This window comes from Thalassophryne amazonica, chromosome 21 (genome assembly GCF_902500255.1).
Source record: "Thalassophryne amazonica chromosome 21, fThaAma1.1, whole genome shotgun sequence".
NCBI classification, from domain to species: domain Eukaryota; kingdom Metazoa; phylum Chordata; class Actinopteri; order Batrachoidiformes; family Batrachoididae; genus Thalassophryne; species Thalassophryne amazonica.
In genome coordinates, this window is record NC_047123.1 from 31,223,245 (window position 1) to 31,246,113 (window position 22,869).

Genomic DNA, 22,869 nt, shown 5'->3' on the forward strand with positions numbered 1-22,869 from the left:
AAAAATACAAGGAAGATTATCCAACCTTGAATTTAACTCGCATTTTGACAAATAAAAACAGACACATTGGTCTTTCTGTTTGTGGTAAACAGGATTTGTATTCCCATTTATATATAGGCTGTAATCGGCATTAACACCTATTTATATGCACTTTTCCATTTTCACGGCTTATGTACTTCCAGAACGTTCAAATGGGTGTGTTGTAATCTTTTTTGTTGTTGTTGTTGTTTTGCTTGTTTTTTTCTTTCTTTCTAACATGGTGTTATCATTCTGCTGCAGGTCTCCGGTCTGCCCCCTGGAGACAACCAGACTCCAGGACTGCTGCTGGCTCCGGGGGTGAGGTGGGGACAGACGCCCATCAACCAGCTCACGCCCTGGGATACCGATGAGCCCCCTGCCAAGCAACATCGAGACAGTGAGCCCGCTGGTAATTAAGCTCACAGCACCTACATATGCATACGGTGGCTGTTTGACTTGATGTATTGTTGACATCATCAGCACCCGCCGACTGAACACCATTTGATGCTAATGAGGCATGTTGGCTCCCTCGCCCTACATAAAATAATTTCATGCATACATTTCCATAAAAGTCTTTGCATAAACTAACACCATTATGCATGTAAGTATACAAATGTCAGTGTTCCTAAAAAGAGAAATGCTTAAATCCATATTTTACCTTTACAACTTGCGCACTTGCCCACTACAATTTCATCAACAGAGGCTTCCCAACTGACCTTATTGGATTTGTTTCATACTTCATGTAAATTATGCCACTGCACCCAACAAGTGCTGTGCAAAATCCTTTCCTTGTGTCACCTTTAGTTTGTGAGATATAGGAGCTTCTTTAAAAAGAGGATTAGGTCCTGATCACATAGTATTGCTGGGTGATTCTTAGACTACGGGCACTTATGTCCTTTGATCATATTGTATGAAAAACAGAAAAAAGGGGAAATTTCATACTTTTATAGTTATCTTTACAATGAAAGTGTTTTAAGAAATTTGTTCTAGTAGTCTATGATGTCTTTTTCACCTTTTTTCAGCATCATTATGTGCAAATATTGCCGTTTTGTGCTTGTCCCACACCCAGACTTTTGATCTTCAATGATAAAAATGAATGGTAAAAAAATGTTTTTTCTAATGTTTTAAAATATCTCTGAATAAAATATCAGTAAAATAATCAAAACATAATTGGGGTATTCAATGTCATACAACTGTTGTGATTTTTTTTAAACAAAATGTAGTTGTCCCACACTATTGCCGTAATTTCCACCACAACACTGTAATGTCCCTTTAAACAGTTTGTATGAAAGATTGTTTGGGTAGTTTCTATGGAGATAAACAGTGACATCAGAATACATGTATATAGCGCCAAATCACAACAAACAGTTGCCCCAAGGCGCTTTATATTGTAAGGCAATGGTGTGGTGGAAATTACATTTACAAGGCCAATAGTGCCCGTAGTTAAAAAAATCACCCTGCTACAAAATAGCCAAGTTCCAAAGGTAATTTGGAATATTCACGCTGGGTGCGCTTGACATTTGTCTGTATTATTCTACACTATTATATGTCTTAAACCTCCAGTTGCATATTTGGCAAGTTATATCTTGCTGAATATTGTATTTAAAAATAATTTGGGCTTTGGATCCATCTACACTGAACCACGTAAGATATTTCATATTTGTAAATATAATATTTGCTATAGTACTTTCATAGCAACTTGGTGCATGAAAGAAAGTAATCAAACTTTCTGGTTTTAGATTTTTAAAAAAAGCCAAATAATAATTCCAACACGCATATTACTCATATGCGTGTTGCGTGTACTCACAACATATTTATTAAGGTATCAAATGTGGTTTTCATGGGTGTGGTTGCTATGAGTTTTGTTTGCTTATGCCTGTGCCGTTTTGTTTCCATGGCCATGGGCTTCTGTTCCTTGTGTCTGTCTCTGCCCTTTACCTTCTGTTTGTTTGACTTAATTTCACTTCTTTTTCATTGTTTAATTAAAGATGTTTCCCCTGTTTGGGTCTCAAATGAGATGGTTAAACACGATGAAGAACCAGCAACAATAAAGTCAGACAACGACCATTAAATAAACACAATAAGGAAGGAGCAGGGTTATGTTTCAGTGTGAAGATTCAACTGGGTTTTTTAATACAGTTTACAGCAATTTCCAGCAAGCCATAACTTAACAAATCCACAACTGCAGGCTGACAATTTTTGAGGTTAAGGATATCTAATATTATAGAACCATTCTCTCTAAATTTTGTGCATGTAGCAGAAATTGTTCAAAAATAATGACTTATGGAGCTTTACATTGTTAAACCAGCACAACCCCCTTTTATTTAAAGCCGTCCACCTGAGAGACGACAGCACTAACAAAAAGACAGGTGGCAGAGCTGAAGATTAGGAATGAACATATCGGAGGGACAGCTCAGGTGGGACGGTTTGGAGATAGTCAGAGAGGTGAGATTGAGATGGTTTGGAGATGTGCAGAGGAGGAACCCAGGGTATATAGGGAGAAGGATGCTGAGGATGGAGCCACCAGGCAGGAGGAGAAGAGGAAGTTTATGGATGTGCTGAGACAGAACATGCAGGTGGTTGGTGTGACAGAGGACAGGGTGAGATGGAAATGATTGATCTGCTGTGGCGCCCCCTAACGGGAGCAGCCAAAAGAAGGAGAAGATCTCAGAAACTAAACGAAGTGAGGAAACCTTTCAAAACCACTTTTATTTGAGGTAGAATTGCCCTGTTTTTTTAATTTGACTTCATTGCAATGTTGTTGTGTGGAACCCGTGCTGATTTACGCTAAATGAAACCAGTGTAGAACGACTCCAAACGCCTGTCAGACAATCTCCACTGGGTCTAATTTAGATCTCGACCTCATTCTCTTCATGTCATTTTAAAACGTGCACAGAGCAGCCGTGGAACAGCGCCGTGCACTCAACCGACATGAACGTGTTAAGTCAAATGTTGAGGTTTTTCACTCTTATTGTAATGAACTCACCCAGAATGGCTCTGCCCTCGAGCAGTTAATTTCCTTCCATTGCTCTGCTGGCCTCTGCCTCCTGCTCATCACAAATGTGTCTCATTTAAGAATAATACGGGCACAGGGCTTGTTCCAATGGAAATTGCGGCTCAACAAATCCAGATTGGAGACAGCTGCTACGCCGTATTCTGCACAAAACATGTTTGGCTGTCTCAGGCTGTGCCAGTCAAAGCCCTTCTATAGGCGCCGCTGCATCGCACCTTATTATAATTCATGCAGCTTTCACATGCATCGGTTCGGAGATTCATAATGAAACGGTTTGATCAGCTAGCCAAGATGAATGTTTATTCAGCAGAAATCATTCGAGATGCTTATGATGCGGCGATGGAGGTGACAGTAGTTTGCCAGCGTGGCTGAGCCTCCCGAGGCGACGGGGCCCTCCTGCTGTGCGACTGCGGCACCCTGCTGTGCAAAGCAAGGGCTGTAGGAATTGCCTGAGAAGTTTTCTTGAGGTCTTCTTATTGTCCCTTTGTGACAACCCGTCACTCACTTGCGTCTTCCCTCCCCAGCTTTTTTTCCCACACCCACCAGCAGCGCTCTGAGGGAAGTGCGAGGAGAGTGAGACGTCACCGACCCGGCACGGCGTCGCGTGTGACACTCAAATCCAAGCGCAGTTACCATATTGATTTGCGTGTGCGCGCCTTTCCAAACTGTGACTGGCGTTTGCAGCGGAAGCCAGCTCCTCTCCACACTTCAGTGAGCTGTGTTGCCGGAAAGTTCTGTGCCAAGTGTGCCAGAATTAATCAGCGCTTTCTTTCAACAGACACTTCACTCGTGTCTGCTTGAGAAAGTTTGTCTTCATGAAAGTTTTGTTTTGAACTTTTTATTTTTTATGCAAAAAAAAGAGAAAAAAAGATGACGCACCTCATACTTGAGCAAATTGAGGCATAGCAATGAGGTGTTAAAAAAAAAAAAAGGTGCAGTGCAATTTTGAAGTGCAAGATGGCAGGAACAATCATTCACAAGATAGCTGATGCAATTATTTTTGGATGTGCAACTCGCCATGTTTGAAGGTAAGACATGACTGTTGCCTAATTACGCAAACGTGGTAATAGAACACCGTGGGCATGAAGACAGTAAAGGGGCTACTGCAATTTGACATTTGACCTCGGTAATTTTGACCTCAACCCAAATGATTGACCTCAGAGTGACGTTGCCAGGACAATTCCGGAATCCAATAAAGTGTGTACCACATTTGGTGAAAATCTGGTTGAAAATCCAGTTCCTTATCCTTTGTTAAATTGAAGGCTTTCAGTGCAGTTTCAGGGTCAACCTCATTGACGGACCAAATTTGGTAGGAATCAGCAAACTGTCCTTTTTGAAGAGTGAGTCAACAGACACAACACGACCTTGGCACCAGTGATTCCCTTTTGGCAAATTTGACCTTGGCTTGGCAATTCCAGACTCCACCTTCATCTGTGAACCAGATTTGATGAACATCAGAGTTGAGTAGCTTCAGTTTTGACCTTTTAACCACAGTGATTGCCTTTTTCCAAAGCTGATCTTGCCTGGGCAATTCCAGAAGACATCTACGTATTTGTACCAAGTTTGTTGGACATCGGAGTGAAAAGTAAAATTTTGGCCTTTGACCACAAACCCTATCAGAACAAACCCTTTAATAGAGGTTCTCAGGAAGACGTCATTGGCCCCATTCTCACTGCAGGAACTCGACCTACTCCCCAGATGTCATTGAAGTTTGTAGGAGTGGGTCAGTAAGTGTCCTTCGGAGCCACAGAGCCCGCAGTGACCGAATGCTTCTAATGCTAGTGGTAGATAGCCAGCAAACTTTAAGGTCCTCTCCATGGCACAGTTTGTCATTGAACTAAAAAAAGCAGCAAGTCATTTGTCACAGCAGAACTCCAGTTCTGGTGATTTGTGGTTTGAGCCACTGTTTGTCCTACAGATGCTACAGATGCTTGCACTCCTAGAATTGTCCAGATGTTTTTTTTTTCTCCATTTTTCCTTGAAGACTCGCTGGACCCACGCCTCGTCAGTCCGCCTGTTGGCTATACTGTCCATCCCGTTTTATTTTCTTCTGCTTGCTTTTGAAAATGATGCTTGTAGTTTGCTGTCTTCTCTTGTGTGAGTTTGACCAGTTAGGTCCATCCCCAGCTAGCGCCATTTCAAGGTGCCTACCCCGGAGCAGTGACTTACTCGCTTCCAAAAACGACTGTGAAAAATGCACAGAAGGTCCAGAAGTTCTTGCGGTGGAAACCATCCTATCAGGTTTAGTGGAAGCCAGCCAAAGAACCTGGGAGGAGTTGGGGAACAGACATAAAGATAACCCAAAATTTTGACCTTTGGGCTATTCTGGGGTCCACATACATGCACACAGCAAGTTCGGAAACTAGTCCAAGTACCTCAGAAATGTGGTGGAACAGACACACAAGCGTTTCTCAAATTATCATATTATATGATAGAACTTTCCAAAGATATAAAGAATATCTGACAAAGAGAAGCGTGGCATATTTATGATGAAACCGTAATCATCGCTGCCGCCTCATTAAAACTTTGAAACATTTATAAGAAGTGGAATTATTGTACACTTATCCCACTTTATTAGATCCTTCACAAAGATGAGCCGCAAAGAAATGAAAATTAAATGCATTACTGCTGATTAGCTCAATGACTAATGTGAATTATGACCTGGCCTGTAATCGAGTATTCTATTTCCATCCTCTCCCGTCTCTTCCTCTATGCTTTCCATCCTTCTCTGCCCAGACTATTGTACCATCAGGGCCTGTATCATGAATAATGTGGAGCCTTTTTTTTTTTTTTTTTTTTTGGATTTAGGCTTGCTGTGATTTAGCCTTTGGCCCTTTGGTGCAGTGGAAGGCTAGTTTTGTATTAGGGACCATGGCAAGAAGAGCTAGATTTGGGGTGTTGGGGGGGGGGGTGCTACAGATGGATTGGCAAGTGGAGGCAGCGTTCAATGTGGTTTTTCCAGCAATGTGGTTTTTCCAGCACAGCCTCAGTATCCACGTCTTGGGGTTTGAGAGACAATTGGCTGAGAGTGTCTTGGTAAACACAGACTCCTACACAGATGAAAGCGCTGACAGCAGTATCCAAGTGAGCATGTGTGCTTTGACATGCAGAGTAATATTTGTTCATCTTGTAGCAAAATAAATCTCTTAATCTTATTATGATTTTGATCTTGGGTGTGGATGCATACATCGTTTTCGAATCATTGTATGTTTGACATTGTCTCAAGTCAAAAGCAGATTTGGATGGCAACTGAGCAGTACTCACGGTTCAAGTGTTGGAGAGGAAGAAGCTGGAGTGCGTCTTCGTGTACTGTTTGATTGCCTAATACCAATCTTAACATTAACAGTCTTCACTGGTCTCTGTTTTGTCTTCACCTTCCAGCATGACACATGTCAGTCTGCAGTAAAGAATACACCTGATGCGCAATTCCTTACTCTCTTCTGTCCCCACTTTGGTTCCGGCAGGTCCCACTTGGGTCACACCAGTTGCTGCAATTAGCCAGCCCAGCCTCCTGCCACACACCTACACCATCCCCCAGCCTCCGTCGTTCAGCCACAGTGTGACGGCGCAGTCGGCCATCATAGGAGTAACCTCATCCATCCAGACCCCAGTGCCTCCACAACACCCCCTTATGACTGCCCACTTCCAGTTAACACCTCAATCCACCCAACAGCCACCCTCTATGGTGCTGAACTTGCCCAGCCAGCCGCAGTACCCCTCTGCCCAGCCATCGGTTGCGCCATCTGCTCTTACTGCCCAAGCCAACCAGGTGCTTCACCCGAACCCCCACAGTGTGATGGGCAGTGGCCACTTAACCCCCCACCCGGGGCACGCCCTCATCCACCCTTCAGCGCTGACTCTGACCAATGGGCAGGCAGCAGTGCAGGCCCCACCTACAGCACCAAACAGTCAGGATGGTCCTAACGGGCTGCAGATGCTGCGGACAGTTGGAATGGGGAAGTACGAGTTCAGTGACCCGGGACATCCTAAAGGTAAGCACAGCCTTTGGTCTTTCTTGAGGGTGAATGTTAGAATGAAGATTCTGGTATACACCAGAACGTTGAGCAGATAGTTCAGTAGAGAAGGAGTTGGGCTACCAATGTATAGACCTGGGTTTGATTCCTGGACATGCTGTCTGTCTGAATACTTGAGTGAGACACATCATCTGCATTGTGCCAGTCTACCCAACTGGCGAATTAACCTGCATCACACTGGAGTCCCAACTAATGGGAGTCATAGAATCAGCGTTGTCCTCCAGATTCCGGGGGACTCACTTCTACATCACAACCTGCTGAAACTTTCTTTCAAAACATAAGTCAAAACAGATCCATTCACCTGGAAACCTGAACTCAGAAATATACCCAAGACTGAAAGGCGTTGGGCATTAAATCCAAGTACTCTTAGCTCTCTATTCCCAGGCACCTCCCCTTATGTGGCCATGCTTGAATGAAACACACAAGCCTCTGCCCTCTGCCTGTGCAGCAGATCAATTTCGGATGCCAACCGCCATAAACAAGGCTGCGAACACTCATGCAAAGGGTTGTTAAAATAAAACTTGCAAGTAGAGCCAATGTACTTCCCAGCTGCTCCAAGGTCGGAGAGACCAGAGGCATAGCATTGAAAACCCTGCAGTACAAGCTGTATTGAAGATCTTGGTAAGGTTTTGTAGCCATCTCGGCGTGCTGTTCAGCATTTTTATGGCTGTTTGGTTTGAGCACGAGGTTATGTGACACTTATGTTTGTTTTTTTGTTTTTTATAAACACCATGGCGAGACCGGAAGCGTTTCCACTTCCTACCATCATCTCTCTCTCTCTCTTTAGCCATTTGAAGCCCTGTTGACTTGAGCCACGTTGTGCAGGTGTGTCAGAGCTCTGGCTTCAGTTTGCATGTTATAAATTGGTGTTTGGTTTAACCTTGGAGTTTATGATGCAGGGTGCTCCAAACAGATGTTCCCAATTCCCAAACCAATTTTCACATTTAATGAAGCTTTTAATTTAGGCGTAGATTGTTTTCTTATTCCTGACTCATTTTGATCAATAAAATGGGTGCAAATGAACTTGTAGTTTGCAAAAAGCAATTATTTCAGCAGTTGCCCACGATACATTGAAATGAATATGCAGGTAGAATATGGAAGGGGAAGATTATACTTTCTCGTTGGATCAATCCAGATTGTACAAAATGGAAGGAATGGTCTCAAAGTATTCGGCATGTTTATGTTAAATTTATTGACCTTATTGTTGAATTTATTGTTTATACAGATAAGCACTACTCGACATTGAGTAGGTGATTGCAAATTTGTTTTTGAGGTAATGTGGCGAGGACGGAGGAGAAGGTAAAAGCGTTAAGCTGCAGTGTGTAGGATTGTGGGTAATCTAGTGGTGAGGTTGCAGATCCTGTCATATTTTCACTTCCTTGGTGACAAGGATTCATGCTCTCTCACTTTCTCTTGTGATAACCAATGTGTGTGATCCTTGTTTTGCAAAAATAGGGGTTTTTCAATTTTCCCAAAATGTGATTTTTGGAACAAACACTTTTATTAAAACCTGCTTGTTAATTCTGTAGCTGCGTTTAAAGCTCCAAGCTCCTGGTGTGCAGAGGAGGTTTTGTGGCTTTTGAAGCTGACAAAAGCCAGCTGCACACCAAATCAGTGTCTAGATATATGGCTGCAGGTGCGAGCGCACAGATATTTTGGCAATCGTCAGTCTGATAGCCTTAAAGCCAAATGCCCGCAGTGACAGAACTCTGTCTGCGTGTGATTTGGCTTTGGCTTCAAAGGGAGCAATTTGTCTTCATTGGGCATCAGTGGGCACATCAACGGCTGTGTGTTTGCGTGTGTGTGCGTGCAGCTTGAAGGCAGCTTTAACCTGGTCACCTGCTAAGATCTGCCAATCACCAGGCTGCGATCTGCCTACCCGGGTTCTCCATCCACAGCAGGGAGGTTCATACATACTTGCCTGTCATGGTGCATAAATAAAGCCACACACTTTTGAACAAGATGTTCATTTCCCAACACGCCGCCCACTCCTTGAGTTTTATTTTTTAAATTGTCTTATTGTTTTTCTGAGCATCCGTGCTTTTGAATAATCTGCTCCTCGCTGCAGCTCGAGCCACAGCTGTTGGTACATTATGTGAAATATGGAAACACAGGATGACTGGCGTCAATGTCGGGGACAAAGATTGGAGCGGACGAGGAGCCGGCAGCAGAGTAAAAGAGATAGAGATGGATGGAAGGTGAACATGAGAGGGTGAGGTGCCGAGAGCAGAGTCAGTGTGTGTCCATTGACCAAGTTGTTAAAATTGATGGGGATCCTGATGAATATCAGGCAGGGGAAGATGGTGCTGATGCTGAGCTCAGCAGAGATCCTCACACTGCAAATGGGACTGAGCACCTTTTAAAGGCAGTGTCCAACTGCCTGTCTAAACAGCATCTTTATTTCCACATATATCTTAGACCCTGTTCATATTGGGGTTGGCATTCAGGCCAAATTTCAGAAGCACTATTCGGATTTAAGCCAGATTCATTTCCATCTTTAGATTCGCCGAAGTCTGAATGCAAATCTGGCTTGAATCCAGCTACCTCGGTGTTCATGACGTCATACGTCTGGGTTTGTGGATTCAGTATTCTGGTTGTGTGCAAAAACCACGTGAAAATTCCTGCCAAATTCTGGAGTTAATTTTGCCCAAACTTTGTTTCATCTTTGTAGCATCTTGGTTGTATTTGATAGTAGTTGGTGTCGACCACGAAAGAATCTGGAGACCATGAAACACAAAACAAATTAGGCAGAATTTATTGGAATCAGAACGTATTCGAGGGCATCGCTGCTGCACTAGCGCAACATGGGCACAAGAAGGCAGTAAGCCATTGGCGCCGTCTTCATGGCAAGCCATCGCCATGGCAAGATGAAGAACCTCAAGGTCAAGTACAAAAAGGTGAAGGATCACAATGCATGAAGCAGAAAATTCATCTTGAGCAGGATTGAGTTTGGGCACATGTGTAGGATGATCTCTGTCTGACTAAAAAGCAATCTGGGTTGAATCTGTCTCTAGCTAGATTGCCAACTGGGGTCTTAGCTTCTTTAAAATATAATGCAATGCTAAAATACCCTCAGCCGTATGAACATAAAAATAGAAAACAGAATGTGACATTTTGACCTCTTAAAATGGGTCAAGGTTAGCCATCTTTGAACTTGTCCAAGGTCTGTGTCCCATGAATGTTCCCTATGAATTTGAAGACCCTGGCAGTAATAGGAATGGATGCTGAGCACAGTACGACGGACAGACGGACACAAAGTCTTCGCAAAGTCCGATGGTCATATTTTGCCCTTGAGTAAAAATTACAAATGCTACCTTCTCAAGTATGTCCCTTACACACCCAAGAAGTTGACGCCAGCCAAAATACATACTGCATAATATAGAATATATCCCCCGGGCGCTGCCCACTGATCCTAGTGGTTGGATTGTAAGTAACTGTAATGTGGATGGGTTAAATACAGAGGACAAATTTTGTTGTATGTATCTATATGTACAATGACAATAAAGCCTCTATTCTATTCTACATGGAATTCTGGCCATACAGCTCTTGGTACAGTCCTGGTGGATCTGAACAGATGATGGAGGCCACTGTGCTCATTGGCACCTTCAGAGCAGCAGAAATGTTTCTCTGCCCTTCCCTAGAGTTGAGCCTCGAAACAATCCTGTCTCAGAGGTCTACAGACGATTCCTTTGACTTCATGCTTGGTTTGTGCTCTGACATGCACCGTCACCTGTGGGACCTTATATGTAGATAGGTGTGTGCCTTTCCAGATCATGTCCAATTAACTGAATTTACCCTAGGTGGACTCCAATTAAGCTGTAGAAACATCTCATGGATGATCAGGATGAAACAGGACGCACCTGAGCTCACTTCTGAGCTTCATGGCAAAGAGTGTGAATACTTATGTACATGTGATTTCTTCATTTATATATATATATATATATATATATATATATATATATATATATATATATATATATATATATATATATATGCAAAAGTATTAAAAATTCACATCGTCATTATGGGGTGTTGTGTGTAGAATTTTGAGCAAAAATAAGTTTCATCCATTTTGGAATAAGACTGTAACAAAAAAATGGAAAAAGTGAAGCACTGTGAATACTTTCTGGATGCATTGTACATTTTAATATAATGATACTAACAAATTTATAATAATGTATTTGATATAGCAATAATATATTTTAGAATTATAATGCATTAATACAATAACTTAACATTTGTTGTATTTATTAACATAATTTCTTGCGACAAGCATGTAAATGTGCGTTTTCTTTAGATATGCATTGCTGATGGATGCTATTGTCCCCTTCCTTCTTCGGTTGAGGTAGTTGCCGGTATCTCAGCTTGATCCATTCTAGATTTGGCATCACATGAAATTGGTGTTGCTGAGCTAAAATTGCATGCTTTAATCTTCTTTCATTCAGATGCCTATCCACAAAAATGTACGTTTGTGTCCGCGGGGCATCACTTTGTTTGAATAAACTGTTATGCTTGGCGTGAGCCAATTCCAGCTGCTGGTGGTTTTATAGCACAGCTCAGTGTGACAATGAAAACGATGCCCCTTTTGTTACTGGATGTGTAAAAGTAAGGAGCTGATAAAATAGTTGGTTCAGATTCAGTTTTCAACTGATAGACTGCCTGGTTGGGTCAGTTACTGCCACCCCTCACCTCTCCACGCCCGTCCAACCTGCTGACCTTTGCTGCTCCCGTTTTCTTCTTTCACGCTTTCATACATTGACAAACGCATCGGTTACATGTGCAAATACACGAGAACACGTAGAACTATAAGACGGCGGGAAGGAAAAGACGACATGCAGACCTGAAACATCTGGCCACCTCTGTGCCCTCGAAAGTTCATCTTCCAGTCAGATCACATCAGCCGTTGTTCAGGTCCCGGGAAGCTCTGGAGCTGCTTGCGAATGCAATAAAGATGCCCCGCTGAGTTAAGATCAGTATTTTACTTTGCCACAGCGAGATGCGGTGCCGGCCCGCGCTTGCTCTGCTGTGACCGTTTCATCATCCTTATCTGCGTTATACAAATTTGCTCTCAACACGACTTTAATTATGCATTCATTTTTGTTTACTTGTGGACCGGGCGTATTGGCAGTGCAGCACCACCGTCCACTCGCATATTGGTTTTTTGTTCATTATTAATGTTTACATTACCGCTAACTGAGAAAATTATAGATGATCAAATAAAGATGGCAAACATTTAAGGAGCAGGCTTTTATGTATTTATTTTTAAGGTGCCCATTTTTTGACCAGTTTAGGGGTACAGTATTCGGGTTGAGTTATGTTTGCAAAATGTTATTTTTCACCTTTGGCTTACAAAACAGCTGTGGCCTTGGTGGCCACCAAATTCAGGCTTTGGAAATTACACAAGCTTATTTCAAATGACGTGTAACTTCAGCCACAGGTGCTCCCAATTTTCATCATGCATGTGATGGAAAAATTATTACCTGCAACAAACTCAGACATTGGAGCTGCACACTGTATAATTTCATTGCAGTGTGCATGTCCAATAGACTCATTGGTGGATGTGCAATGCAAAGTAAGGCAAATTAAACAAACGCGTCAGCAGACAACTTTTGTTGTTACTCGATAAAAATACATTGACATATAAATATCACAAATGTCCAAGGTTTCTGCTGAAACTGATATTGGCCCAAACAGACAGACAGACAGGAATGCCAGGCATGTTTGAGCTGGGAAAAAAAAGACTGGAACATTAAGGTCTGAGCCTTTTCAAGAAGACAGAATTTCAAACACTATATGCCAGAATCTAGCACAAATTCTTTTCCATTTTGTAGGGATGGATGGTGCACTGATATCATGTTGTTACTGCTGTGATGGGGTGCTACAACATGGACTATGCAATACCAACAACGGGCAGACAAGAAGCCCCGCTAAGCCAGAATTTTTTTTTTAGTAACTCCAAAGAATAATAATAATAATACTGACAAAACAAGAGCAAAACCGAGATTTCTGAAATCCGCCAATCCGGATCTGGATCCCCTCCAAAATTCAATGGAGTCTTCCATGACCTAATATCTATCTGTGGTGCAAATTTGTTGAGAATCTGTGAAGTAGTTTTGGTGTAATCCTTCAAAGCCTATATAAAGTGAAATGTTGATCCATAATCCGGATCCGGATTACCTCCAAAAATTTATTGGCACCTTCCATGACCTCATATCTATCTGTGGTGCAAATTTCATCAAAGTCCGTGCAGTGGTTTTGACATAATCCTGCTAACAAACAGACAACTAAATAAATAAACGCTGATGATTTTAGTACGTCTTTGGCACACATAATAATGTCAAACATCCATTAATTTCCAGTGATTTTGGCACATCAAAGTTCTGTTTTTCTTGTTCTGTTGAGCTCCATATGTGAATCAAAACATCTGTTCTTATAGATGTAACAACTTTAAAATCATTTTCATATCATGAAATAAATGAAGTCATGGAAATGGTTAAATTGTGATTCTGTTGTGAACCAGTGGATCTTTGCGCTTCAGGCTCCATTTGTTAATTAAACACTGATTTGACAAACGTAAAACTGTAAAAGTCTTCGATGGCATGAAGTGTTTCATTCAGTATTCAAAAGTAACACGTTGCTCCTCTAATCTCACGGGCAGAAGACAGATTTATCTGTGTCAATAGTGATGCATAAATATTCATTTTCATTCTGCCACAATCATTGACTGCTAGCTTGACGGGCCATTCAAAACAGTTATTAACAACACAGCCAGTTTGTGATAGCCACGCTGAGACCATTAATCACTGCAAGCACCTTCATTAAGCCCTCCCCTTTCCTTATTCCGCTCTCTCTGCTTTCTGACCGTGTGCAGAGAATATTGACTGCTTCTAAAAATTTCACCCGTGCAACAATAATGTCGACTGTGAAGGAAGTGTTTTGCATTAAAAAAAAAAATCTTCCAATATGCAGGCTGTGATCTGCATCTGTGAAATTAATTAAAAGTTTCTGCTGTGTTGTACTGGCTGGTAATCTTGCAGCTATCCACATCAGGATTAGCTCAAGCAGACCAAGGAGTAGTCTGCTTCCAAAACAGGCTTAAATTGTAATATAAAATGCTCAGATATTAATGTGCTGTTTTTGCTCGCAGTATTCCTTGAATCCTCGGTCGCCGAGCAGGAATCCGACGCGCGAGGCCTGCCGATGTTTTATTAATCATGTTGAAATTTATTCCAATCATCTTGGACCTCGGTGACGTGCTGATGAGCAGCCTCGGAGCGTGCGTGTTAGTTAATAACGGTGGGACAAACATCTCATTTTTTTGACCAGGGGGAGCAGGATTGAGACCGCTGGAATCCTCTGCAGGCGCAGCCTAGCAACTGACCGATACTGTCACTTTCACTTTGCCGAGGTTTGCCTCCATTGAGATGTTCTTACCGTTTCTAGTACAGCTCGGCCTCTCAGGAGAGAGCCGAGAAAGAAAGAGGGAGGGCGGGAGGAGAGGAAACATGAAGTGAGGAGCGGCGGCGTGTCATTAGTGGGAGGAATGCCGCTCGCCTTCGTTCTTTCTTTCCCTCCTTATCGTATTTTAAAGTGGAGGAGCCCCGCCGCAAGCCCCATATATTATATCCACCCCACAGTTAATATAGAGACGGCGGATAGCTCATTAGGATTGATCATTCCTCGTCCACCTCCTCCATGCACAATGCAGAGCAGGCTCCATTAATCATCTGCACTTCAAGATAAAGCCCGGCTGTGGGACATTCGTGGGACCCGGTGCCCGACGGGCCGGCTGCTGCTTTGTGCCTAATCAAGGATTCGGGGGTTAACCGTGCACTGCCACACCGTCTATGCCTCTGGTCCTCCTCGACAACTATCACCATACAAGAGTTATTATTTTCACACCATTCCACTCCCACTGTGAACATTTCACCATCCTCACCTGCTCGCCATGTTGCTTATTTTGAAGTTTAATCGTTAACTATAGGTGTGCCATATATGCAACATATGCGGCTATTTTCCATCTTATTCTCACAGCGAGTGGAATCTACGTGCCAATACTGAAGTAGTAGCAGTAGCATTTTGGAAGCACCTCGCCCGATTTCAATCAAGCAGCAACTGCCGGTGCTGAAAAAGGAAGCTTGCGGTTTTTTTAAATGGCCACTCCTTACTCAGGAAGAAGAGGAGTAACAGGAAGACAGAGGTCAGGAATAAGAGGAACAGCAGTAGCTGGTAAACCAGTATTATGTCTGGTATTTATATTGTGTTTCTATATTTAGATATGCAAACTGGTTTCTTTTTTTTACTTTCACTTTTGATACTCTGTGTGCTGCTATACAGTGCTGCTGGAACCCGAATTTTGCTGAAGGAGTCTTCCCAAGGGATCAGTAAAGTTCTATTGAATCTAATCTTGAGGCTGCCTCTAACACCCTTATTCCATAGGACACCATTCTATTATGATCCTCCCACGATCCAGAAAAAGTGCAAAAATGGGATGAAACTGCTTACTCCAGCATGCCTCCTATCATGCACACCTGGTAACCTGCTCGAAAATGAAAGTAAAGCTGCGCCCGGCTGCATTCTTAGCCAGAACTGCCACAAATGCTGCTTTTGCTTCAAATTTTTTACCCCGATGGCACACAAACAAACATCAAGCTGTACTCACTAGGACTACCCCATTTAAAGATGTCTGAACATGATTGAAGCTGTTAAGACTATGAACACCCGGAAGTGACCATGTAATGATGCCAATTTGGCAAATCAGGATGAAATTTTTGAACAGATCAAAAATTTCACCCCCATTTTAAAACTGGTGCCAATGATGGCCGTAACTACTGCATATACAAAGTTTGTACAAAATTAACAAAAGATGGATCAAGAAGTTATTGTGATGCTTCAAAACATGCCCTGATTTGCTGTTGGGGATGAAATGGAAAGGAACGGCTCTCTGTGAAATCGTGGTATAAAAGGTGAGTCAATCTCCGTAAACCCCATGTTAAAATGCCAAGCTTTACAGCAGAAATAAACCTGTTTACAGCCCAGTACAAATAACATTTTAATCTCTATAGCTAGTTTCCTGTTTCATAACAACTGCAAAGGGGATGAATTTTTATAAATCGCTGTCGTTTAAACTGTTTTAAGCCATAAAGATATGATTATGGGTGCAGTCACTTTGAGTGACAGCTAATGTGTCAGGTGCATGGCCTTGCCAGCAGAGGCTGCTAGCTGCTATGGGCTCAACCACGTTTGCCATTTCTGAGCATTTTATTGCAAATATTAATATACAACCCCTGGCAATAATTATGGAATCACCGGCCTCGGAGGATGTTAATTCAGTTGTTTAATTTTGTAGAAAAAAGCAGATCACAGACATGACACAAAACTAAAGTCATTTCAAATGGCAACTTTCTGGCTTTAAGAAACACTATAAGAAATCAGGAAAAAAAATTGTGGCAGTCAGTAACGGTTACTTTTTTTAGACCAAGCAGAGGGGAAAAAAAAATATGGACTCACTCAATTCTGAGGAATAAATTATGGAATCACCCTGTAAATTTTCATCCCCAAAACTAACACCTGCATCAAATCAGATCTGCTCATTAGTCTGCATCTAAAAAGGAGTGATCACACCTTGGAGAGCTGTTGCACCAAGTGGACTGACATGAATCATGGCTCCAACATGAGAGATGTCAATTGAAACAAAGGAGAGGATTATTAAACTCTTAAAAGAGAGTAAATCATCACGCAATGTTGCAAAAGATGTTGGTTGTTCACAGTTCAAGGAAATGGGATTTACATACAGAAAAGCTAAACGAAAGCCATCATTAACACCTAAACACAAAAAAACAAGGTTACAATGGGCTAAGGAAAAGCAATTGTGGACTGTGGATGACTGGATAAAAGTCATATTCAGTGATGAAACTCGAATCTGCATTGGGCAAGGTGATGATACTGGAACTTTTGTTTGGTGCCGTTCCAGTGAGATTTATAAAGATGACTGCCTGAAGAGAACATGTAAATTTCCACAGTCATTGATGATATGGGGCTGCATGTCAGGTAAAGGCACTGGGGAGATGGCTGTCATTACATCATCAATAAATGCACAAGTTTACGTTGATATTTTGGACACTTTTCTTATCCCATCAGTTGAAAGGATGTTTGGGGATGATGAAATCATTTTTCAAGATGATAATGCATCTTGCCATAGAGCAAAAACTGTGAAATCATTCCTTGCAAAAAGACACATAGCGTCAATGTCATGGCCTGCAAATAGTCCGGATCTTAATCCAATTGAAATCCTTTGGTGGAAGTTGAAGAAAATGGTCCATGACAAGGCTCCAACCTGCAAAGCTGATCTGGCAACAGCAGTTAGAGAAAGTTGGAGCCAGATTGATGAAGAGTACTGTTTGTCACTCATTAAGTCCATGCCTCAGAGACTGCAAGCTGTTATAAAAGCCAGAGGTGGTGCAACAAAATACTAGTGATGTGTTGGAGCGTTCTTTTGTTTTTCATGATTCCATAATTTTTTCCTCAGAATTGAGTGATTCCATATTTTTTTTCCCGCTGCTTGGTCTAAAAAAGTAACCGTTACTGACTGCCACAATTTTTTTTTCCTGATTTCTTAAAGCCAGAAAGTTGCCATTTGAAATGACTTTAGTTTTGTGTCATGTCTTTGATCTGCTTTTTTTCTACAAAATTAAATAACTGAATGAACATCCTCCGAGGCTGGTGATTCCATAATTTTTGCCAGGGGTTGTAGTGTAATGTGTGATGACTCTAGAATTTGCGTAGAGTGAAAATTTTAGTATTCCTGATATAATTTGAATGTTAGCACTGTTAGCACTCATTAGCAGGGATCAACAGCTTCACAACGTTGATAATACGCCGGTCATAGTTTTTAATACCTGCACCCGAGCCACCTGTTATAAGGACCACCTCTCCTCCCAGTCCACAAAAGTATGCATTAATCAAACACCCAAACCCAGGTTATTTAGCTCATTGGCCTTAGCTAGCTTGGTAACATTGAGATATGTGGATAAGCGTTACCCTTTTTTCCCCGTGTATGGGTTGGCTGGGGAATTATGCGGAGTCACGCACTCCCAAGATGGTGCCATTTAGAGGTGCCCCATTTCAGCTTCAAACTTGCCTCTTCAAAAACCTTATAAGTGACATCACAGGGGGGGTTGGCCAGTGTATATATTTTAATACGGTTTGCAGTGACACTGAGTAATTCCTGCATGCATTTTTGCTTTCATCCACTGGCCCGCACAATTTCTCGGTTGTAGAAGTTGCACCTTTTAATAGGGCCTGAAGCTGAAACATCTTGCGTCAGATATGACGGTTGTAATTGTCAGGAGCCAAATGTCGATTTGTTATTCTGCAGATCAGCCATGAAATAAGCTTTAATGCATTATCAATGAGGCAGAGTGTAAACACAGCAGATGGTACCAGGAAGCCGGTCGATAGTGGATGCTTCTCTCTAACAAAAAGACGTAATTGCAAACACAGAGGAACAGAGTATCCAAAACAGCAGCAGATGTGCCGCAACATCTCATCTGAAACTCTACAAGAAATTAGCTTGTTAATGTTCAGCGTGCAGCACTTATCTGAGGGGATAGTCAACTTTTTCTGAGCCGGAAACTTTACTTTTAAATGGTTTTGATAATACATAGAGGGCTGCTAATAAATACTAATGACAAAAGCAGACATTAGCAGCAACAGGCTCCTATCTCCAACTCATTATTCCACAAATTTAGCAACAGGCTTAATATATGCAGAGATATAATTCTTCTGTGACAGAGACAAATGATAATGGCTTGAGCTGCAATCATGAGAGCTTTGTAGGCAAGAGGTAGTGGCCATTTGAGCTTGATGGACTCCAGTTCTTTAGGAATCGCATGGAACTTGATGACATACTCAACCTGCAGTTTTTTGTGGTCTTGAATTAAAGCTACAGTGTGTGTAATTTGGTGTCATCTACTGGTGAGGTTGCAGATTGCACTGTGCCATTGGCCTCTGTGTTTTTGTTTGTTGGACGATAGGGATTCATGCTCCCTTGCCTTCTAGTGGTAAGCGATGTGTATGGTAAAGTATTCACAGCGCTTCACTTTTTCCACATTTTATGTTACAGCCTTATTCCAAAATTGAGTAAATTAATATTTTTTTTCCCCTCAACATTCTACTCACAACACCCCATAATGACAACATGGAAAAAAAATTTTCCTCCTTGACTAAGGCCATTCTACCCCGATCGTTTAGTTTAGACAAGTGGCTAGTTGTTTCTGTATGTTTCTGTACCCTTCCCCAGATTTGTGCCTCGAGACAATCCTGTCTCGGAGGTCTATAGACTATTCCTTTGACTTCATGCTTGGTTTGTGTTCTAACATGCAATGCCAGCTGTGGGACCTTATATGTACACAGGTGTGTTTCTTTCCAAATCATGTCCAATCAACTGAATTTACCCCAGGTGGACTCCAAACAAGCTGTAGAAACATCTCAAGAATGATGGAAACAGGATGCACCAGAATGTTATTTTATTTTATTTTTAATAAATTTGCAAAAACCTTAAAAAAAAATAAAAATACATTGTCATTATGGGGTATTGTATATAGAATTTTGAGGGGAAAAAAATGAATTTCATCCATTTTGGAATAAGGCTGTTTACATTAAAAAAAAATGGAAAAAGTGAAGCGCTGTGAATACTTTCCAGATACACTGTATGATCCTCCCTGTTGGAAAAAATGAGGGTGTTCAAACTTAGCCTGCACTAACAGCGAGTAGACAGTGCTCAGGGAAGCAACCACTGATTCTCTTCTTTGTTTTTTACGTCACTCCACCGGTGCAAAATGACAGACTTGAGTAAGAATGTGTTCTAAATTTTGAACTACTGTACCAATATGGTGGTGCAGCATGGCAGCCTCCATGGAGGGGCGCCTCTTCCATGTAGATATGAAGGCCTCATTCTAAGCTTGTGAAAACACTGATTCCTTGTTGCAGCAGCTTATTATAATCTAATGAACAGATGGTTATAAATGCTATATTCTGTTTCTGCTAATGAACGTCCCTGAATCCTGCACACTGCAGCTTTAATGCTTCAAATGTGTTTTGTTGCTCAAGGCATGCGTTGATTATTGTCAAAAGTCTGCTCCCGTAATCGGATTCATTATCTCCTTCCGCATTGACATGACGCAAACAATTCAGCGCGGCTTGCTGGAGTGTTCCACAAACGCAGAGATACCTCCCCAGACTCAGTGGTAGAACTTATCTCAGGTGTGCAGTCTGCTGAAAAGACTCTGACATACAGCGTCACCCCGACACTAACCTTTCTGCTTGGACTGCAGTGACTTTAACAAATCCACTCAGTAAACACACAGTCTTTGGGGGGAGATGTGACATTTATCCTGCGCTGTAGCGGCAACATGGGGAATTTTATTTATTATTTTCCACCCCATGTGTGTGCCATTGTGTATTTGTGTTGTTTAGGGTCAGCGTAGAAGAGATGTACCCCACAGAGGCAACTAATCACCGGTGTGCAACTTTATGTAGAATGCAGAGCTGTAAACATGGCTCCAGTGTAAAACAAGCTTACACTTGAGATCAGCAAAGCAGGAAAATATTTCTGCATTAATTATGTAATATTTGATATTTCGCCTAATGTGGCAACTCAACATTACCTATTTAAAGCTACAGTTTGTAGGATTTTGGGGGGTGCTTATGAGCAGAAATAGAGTATATTATTCATAACCATCTGTGCCTGAGAGTATAATTAACTGCAACAAGGAATCAATGTGTTTTCATGACCTTAGAATGAAGCCATCATATCCACATGGGAGCAGGCCCCCTCATGGAGGCCACCATGTTGCACCGCCATGTTGATACAGTCACCCCAAAAGAGACGTACTTGATCAGTGGTTGCTGTACACCATCTACAGCATGCTAACAATTTGAGAACCCTAATTTTTGTGAAAATATTATCATGAGAAGCTAAACCAGCAGGAATCTGTGTTGCTAAAAAAGCCCAAAGAAGAAGGGAAATGGAATCATGGCCAACAATGACATGGTGCATTCAGAACCCTCACCACTAAACGACACTAAATCTGACACACTGCAGCTTTAAATACTTTGGATGGTAAACAAGTCCATATTAGCCATGTAATGATTTGTGGCTAACTTTGATGCGCCACATCACCTTCCATCTGTGCCCACCACCTTCATGTGAGCATCAACTAACAAGATTTCAACTGCTTGGAGAAACATGAAGTCCACTGCAATGTGAGCAGATCCAGTGAGTTTGGGATGGTGGAAGGATCACCTGATCCGGAGGTGAAGGTGATCCACCATCCCCAACAAACTGGATCTTCCGCTCATATTGCTCCCTAGGCAAGGGGTGTTTTGTTTTTTATACCTCAACCGTTAATGTATTTGTACAAAAATTATACGTTAAACAGGATTGGGGATCCATTTTGTGTGGAACTATTTTCCTTCCGCTAACAAAGATGGCCAAAAGAAAGTAGTTCGGCACAACATGGATCCACTCGTAAACCCGTGGATCTACATCCAGTTGAGGTATAAATATGCTGATTTTGTTTTAACAAATACAGGATGAAATATACATCAGAAAGAGAAAGTTACTGTAATTCATGAATGGACAGAAGGTGTGGCTGGGTACATTTAATTCTTGGTTGCTGTGGGAGCTCAAATTCCAAAAATTCCAATCAACCCTGTTGATTTAGCAGTAAAGTATTGAAATGAACCTGAATGTTGTCTGTTGGGAAACCAACAGCTAAACGATGCTGCCAGAGCCAACGCTCTTGTGGTCACCTTGGTCTCTTTGTAAGAGTTTGTAACTATGGGAACATTTAATCAGATTTTGATTAAACTTGGCAGATACATCAGTCCTATGGATTAGATGTAATGATTTCATTTTGGTGGAATTGGTCATCTATAGCAAATGTTCGAATTTTGAATTCTACCATGGACGTTAAACAGAATGCACGTGTTGGCGCAAAACTATTGAAAAACAAATAATAAAGTTGTAAATGTACTGCATTTTCATTGTGTTTTTGTCATCTGATGTAAACGCTCAGAGTCCTTTAGATTCACCCACTCGCACACTAATATCAGGTGCTCAACTGCACCTGAAACTGGGGGATTAAAGGACCAAGCTCAAGAGCACCTTAGAGATGTTTTATCCTTTTCTTTCGTGTCTGTTTGGGGTGAAGGCCCAAACAGACACACGAACTCAGGATCGTGTGGTCATGAGTCTCTCCTGGATCTGAGTTCCAATCATGTGGTTTGAGAGCACCCGGATTACTTCAGCGATGGCACTTGTGTGCTCTGCAGCCCCATATTTACACCCGCTAATACCACGGTGTGTTGGTAATGCCTCTCTAATCACAGACTCAGCTCCCTGTATTTGGGGGGTTGAAGCGCCCTTGCTCAGACATTGTGCACTGCAAACATTCTTGAATTAGAGTGTTATCAAAAACCATTAACGTGATTACATTTCTTTTTGTGTGTCCAGACTTTGAAAACACGAAGTCCAGTCTTCTAGTTCTATCTGCTTGAGTAAATTTTGGTGAGTGTGTTTTGCAGAGGTGGGGGGCGGTGGTGGTGTTAGTGGGCAGCTTGTGGCTACCCCCAGGCTTTAGTTCCAGTTGAGTGAAGACTCAGTCTTTGGATGATGAAATGCCAAAAAGGATTGTCTTCCTGACTGTGGGCGTGAAGACAGCGTTGGTATTTGTAACGTAGTCTAGTTTGAGGTCAAATCTCATTCCTGTGCAGAGAACAAGAACGATCCAGTGCAGCAGT

At 42.0% G+C, this 22,869-nt stretch overlaps 1 protein-coding gene across 3 annotated transcripts in view; it reads left to right on the plus strand.

Annotated features, from left to right (window-relative positions):
- Window positions 1–22,869, plus strand: part of LOC117503606 (kelch-like protein 29) — a 301,998-nt gene that overhangs the window by 163,556 nt on the left and 115,573 nt on the right. For all 3 annotated transcript variants that reach the window (XM_034162864.1, XM_034162863.1, XM_034162865.1), the window contains 2 exons: window positions 280–427; window positions 6,496–7,023. In XM_034162864.1, coding sequence (XP_034018755.1) covers window positions 280–427; window positions 6,496–7,023 — 676 coding nt within the window. The remainder of the gene's footprint in view (window positions 1–279; window positions 428–6,495; window positions 7,024–22,869) is intronic.